The sequence below is a fragment of the Mesitornis unicolor genome, unplaced genomic scaffold (genome assembly GCF_000695765.1).
Source record: "Mesitornis unicolor isolate BGI_N332 unplaced genomic scaffold, ASM69576v1 scaffold6179, whole genome shotgun sequence".
Classification (NCBI taxonomy): domain Eukaryota; kingdom Metazoa; phylum Chordata; class Aves; order Mesitornithiformes; family Mesitornithidae; genus Mesitornis; species Mesitornis unicolor.
Window position 1 is genome coordinate 29686 of NW_010206502.1, and position 4130 is coordinate 33815.

General features: G+C 55.3%; 2 protein-coding genes across 2 annotated transcripts in view; one reads left to right on the forward strand and one right to left on the reverse strand.

Annotated features, from left to right (window-relative positions):
* ATHL1 (ATH1, acid trehalase-like 1 (yeast)) overlaps window positions 1–323 on the forward strand; it is a 10835-nt gene extending 10512 nt beyond the window's left edge. The window contains exon 13 of the mRNA XM_010191772.1: window positions 205–323. Within this exon, the coding sequence (XP_010190074.1) occupies window positions 205–323 (119 nt within the window). The remainder of the gene's footprint in view (window positions 1–204) is intronic.
* A 1789-nt stretch (window positions 324–2112) lies between these two features.
* IFITM5 (interferon induced transmembrane protein 5) lies at window positions 2113–3202 on the reverse strand. Its single transcript, XM_010191769.1, has 2 exons — window positions 3026–3202; window positions 2113–2331 (listed from the first exon to the last, which is right to left on the reverse strand). The coding sequence occupies exons 1-2, from the start codon at window positions 3200–3202 to the stop codon at window positions 2113–2115; spliced, it is 396 nt and encodes a 131-aa protein (XP_010190071.1).
* Window positions 3203–4130: the final 928 nt, after the last annotated feature.

Sequence of the window (4130 nt, forward strand, 5' to 3'; positions counted from 1 at the left end):
TGGGAGCTGGCTGGATTCAGAGTTCATCCATTCCAAACCTTGGCTGATCCAGATTGTGCCCCTTGAGGCAGCAGAAATGAGTTGAGAGGTTGTTGGTGGAGGGGGAAGGCAAAGGTGGGTGGGATGGGAGATGGGTTCCCAGACCATGCCATAAACCCTTTGCCCCTATGGGACCATGTGTGCTGTGTGTCTTTGTGGCCCCAGGAGGGGTGGGCTCGGAGCTCTTACCATGGCTGGGATGGCAGCAGCTCCCTGCGCTGTCTCTGCCGGGGGCCATCGAGTCCCTTGACTCCCCTTCATTTGCCTTTCACATCTCTCACTGAACAAAGGAGACAAAACCAAGCCTGAAAGCGACCATTTAAAATCAGTTTTCAGAACGTCAGCGACTTGTTTATGCTTTAAACATCTGCATTTACAGGGATGTCAACACAGTTGAACACATCTGTGTTTGGCCCAAACCGTATGTGCGCCACCTCCCAGCTTCTCTGACGCGTCCTGGCTTGGTCCTCGCTTTCTCCTGGGGTGCTCAAAGGGCTGTGGAGGCTGCCTGCGAGCAGAAAGAGGAGGAACCCCTGGCTGCAGCACACAGCTGCCGTGGGGGTTTCAGTATGGCCAGGACCCCCCAAATCCTGCTGACTGAAACTGCAAAGCACAGCATGGGTGGCACGGCAGGGCGAGTGGAAGCAAGGCTGGAGCTGAGCGTTATTTTGGCACTAATATTAGTCACAAAATACACAGCCAGAAGCATTTTAGCGCTGTTTGGGCGGCACACAGCTGCTTTTCTTTTCCATTATTTGACGTATAAAGTCCCAATCGTGTTTTGAAGCTGTTATCTACACCATCATATCTCTTTCCAAGCAGTTTTGGAGTTAAAGCCCTTCTAACTTGATGTTTTAAGGGATATAGGAAGCCCAGGCATCAGTTACCGTTAATATTATGTCAGATGACAAGTGTGGTGTTTTTCTGCAGTCTGAGCAGAGTCCTCCTCCAGTTGAGCTGCCTCAGGGTGAGCAAAGTCCTGCCGTGTATTTGCTAAAGGCATTTTTTGGTGCCTGTGTATGGGTGAAAATGGGGGGCATGGTACCCCCCGATCCCCTTGCCCTGCACCTTGCAGCATCCTCCCCTCCTGCATCTTCCTTCCCGGGGGTGGGGTTTGGTGCTTTATGTCCCAGCCCCACACCTTTGCTAGAGCAGATGTGGGTCAAAGCGAGGGGGTGTTGAAGGCGTTTCCTGCCTCTCCCTGGGGTCTGCCCTGTCTGAACAAACCCCAGGAATCTTGGCTGAATCCCCTGGAGTTTATAAAAAGCCCTGCAGCCACATGGAAACGCTTAGGGAAGGAGTTGACATGACTCCCCCGCCTTATAATTATGGTGGCTCTCTGTCAGGCCCCTAATTAGCAGCAGAGCAGGACACGCAGGCCTCTCCATCCCCTTGCCCCTCATAACAGCCCTGTGAGCTGCATCTGGATTTGGATTTTAATGAGGCTGGGGATCAAAGGCCTCAGGTGGCACTAAAAGGGGTGTCTGTGTCCCACCCCCACCACCCCAAAAACAATTTTAAATAAAAGGGTTGGTTTAGGCTGGGTATCTCTAAGGGTCATGGAGATTATTCCTTCTCCTGGCTGCAAAGGGTGCAATCAGAGTGAAAAAGCTGTATTTATATTGTCCCTTTGGCACCACTCACCCTGCACAACACACATGCACGCAGACGACTTGAAATATCCGGGATGGTTTAATGAGTTAAATAGCAATCACCAAGGCTGGAGGGGTGCTGTGCTCTGCACAGGATAAAGGGAGTTAAAAAAAAACAACAACAGGGTAAACAAAAATCCTTGAGCTGCCCCAAGAAGCATTGCCAGGAGCTGGGGTCAGGCACTGCAGGGCTGGGGGTGCTGTACCAGGTTGGGGGAGTGAGGGGAGATGCTGCAGTGAGGGAGAAGCTTGGGGGGCTGCCTTCCCCCTGCCACATACTACCCGGCAGTCATGAAACCTTGTGGCCATGGCCCTGGGTGGCAGAAATAGGTGGTGGCTGGGTTATGCTGGACCAGTAGTCTTTTTTTGGGGGGGGCCACCAGTGACACAAAGGAGTTTCTAGCAGCCTTTCGCCCACCGGTCACTTGTCCTCGTCATCGCTGCCACTGAACTGGTAGGTGAAGAAGCCGACGGACTCCTGGGCCAGCTTGGAGAGGTGGAGGACGCCCGTGATGACCAGGGCGACGAGCAGCAGCGGCAGCACCGTGCTCCCTGCTGTGGCGAGGACGTTGTAGCACTTGGCCTTGGAGCTGAAGCGCCGAGCAGCTTCCACGTCCCCGGCCACTTTCCGGTCCCGTGCCTGCAACAGCCGAGAGTTGGGGCAGCGCCTGGTCTGCCTGCAGCTCCCTCCTCATGCTTTCTCCCAGCCTAGTTATGTGACTTTGACACCCTTGCAGCCTGCAATTTAGCCCTCTAGGCAGTGCCACACTGCTAGCCAGCTCCCCACCAGCCCACAGGGTGGCCATCCATCCCTTCCTCCATCTATCCATTCATCCCAGGCTGCCCACTGGCTCCGTGTGCTCCTGCTCCTCCCAGCTCTGCTGTCTTTGTCACTGTTTTTTTTCCCTCCTGCTTCTTTCAGAGCTTCGCTGTCTTCAGCCCTCGCTTTCCCCTGTCTCTCCACCTTGGTCCAGTCCTGCTGGAGCTGCTCCTGCCAGAGGGCAGGTGGAGGGGCCAGGGGCCCTGCAGCCCCCCAGCATCTTCTAGGGAGCAGCAGTTGCTCCTCAGGTGGTGACAGTGGTGGTGAGGCTGTGGTTATCTAAAGGAGGGGGTCTCACAGCCTTGTTAGCAGGTGATGGGAAAAATGTGGGGGCTTTACCAGGAGCTGGCACCACCTCCCAGGAAGGGGATGCTCTGTGCCTCCAGATAGTGCCTCATTTCAGGTGCTCCCTGCTCCTCGGGAAGTCCATCCCACAGCAACAACATGGGGAGGGCTCCCAGATAACCCCACTCTCCCGTCCCTTGACCCTCTCTACCCCACTTGGTACCCATACCTTGACAGAGAAGGCGAGCGCCACAAAGCCAAGACAGCAGAAGTTCATGTAGAGGGTGTTGAAAATGGACCAGATGAGATGGTCACGGGGTGGTGGGGAGATGAGGGTGGTGGGAGATGGCTCCCACTTGCGGGACGGTGCAGGCAGGTCGTCGTCCCGTGGGTAGGAGGTGTCCATGGCCACGAAGAGAGGCACCCCACAGCTCTCCTGCTCCACCAGCCTGGCTGGGAAGCGGGTCAGGGCGGTCCCTTTATATAGTCCCCATCTCTGGCACAACCTCGGTACCTCTATATATAAACCCGAGAAATTACAGCCCTCCTCAGGCTGTGGTTATCAGAAGGGCTTGGCTGGGAGCTAGAAGAAACAAACTTGGTTTTGCTAGCCTACGGGCTTTTTATATCCAGCCTTCCTCCTGCCATGAGGAGGGCAGACAGCTCCAGTGTGATGGAGGGAGAGGCCAAGAGCTCGGGGAGGACTGCTGGATGGAGCCACGGGATGACTTTGAAGACAGTGACTGTCACCCCAAGGGTCTGGTATGAGACAGACCCTTGGTGCTGCGATCTCTCACTGCTGGCTCGCACCATCACCTTCAGCCCCTCCCTCCAGGTGGTTTTGGCTGTGAAGACCCTGCATTTGGGAATTTAATGCTAAAATGTGGATGAGCTACTTGTAGCAAAGCTCAACAGGGTTCCCTGGAAGCAGGAGGAGATGGGGCTGTGTGGTGGGATGGGGTGTTGTATTGGGTTTTCTGTGAGGGGTTTTTGGTCGTGTCTTTGGTAACAGGAGAAGGGCAATGGAGATGGCCCTTTAAGAAGCTACCTGAAAAGCTCCCCCTTTCCCTTTGCCAGACCCACCTTTGACCAGGGCCAGGCCAATCAGTGCCCCTGTGAATTCATGGATTCAAGGGTGGTGCAGGGCATGCCTCGCTCTCTCTCTGGCACTGGCCCTGACTGGTACGGCACTGGCCCTGACCGGTACGGCCCTGGCCTTGCCCAGCTGGGCTTGGCCGGCCCTGACCCCAACTTAAGCTTAAGCCCTGCTGCAGCTTCATCCCGAAAAAAAGAGAGAGAAAGCGAGAGCTGGGAACTCCAGGACCATCAGAAGA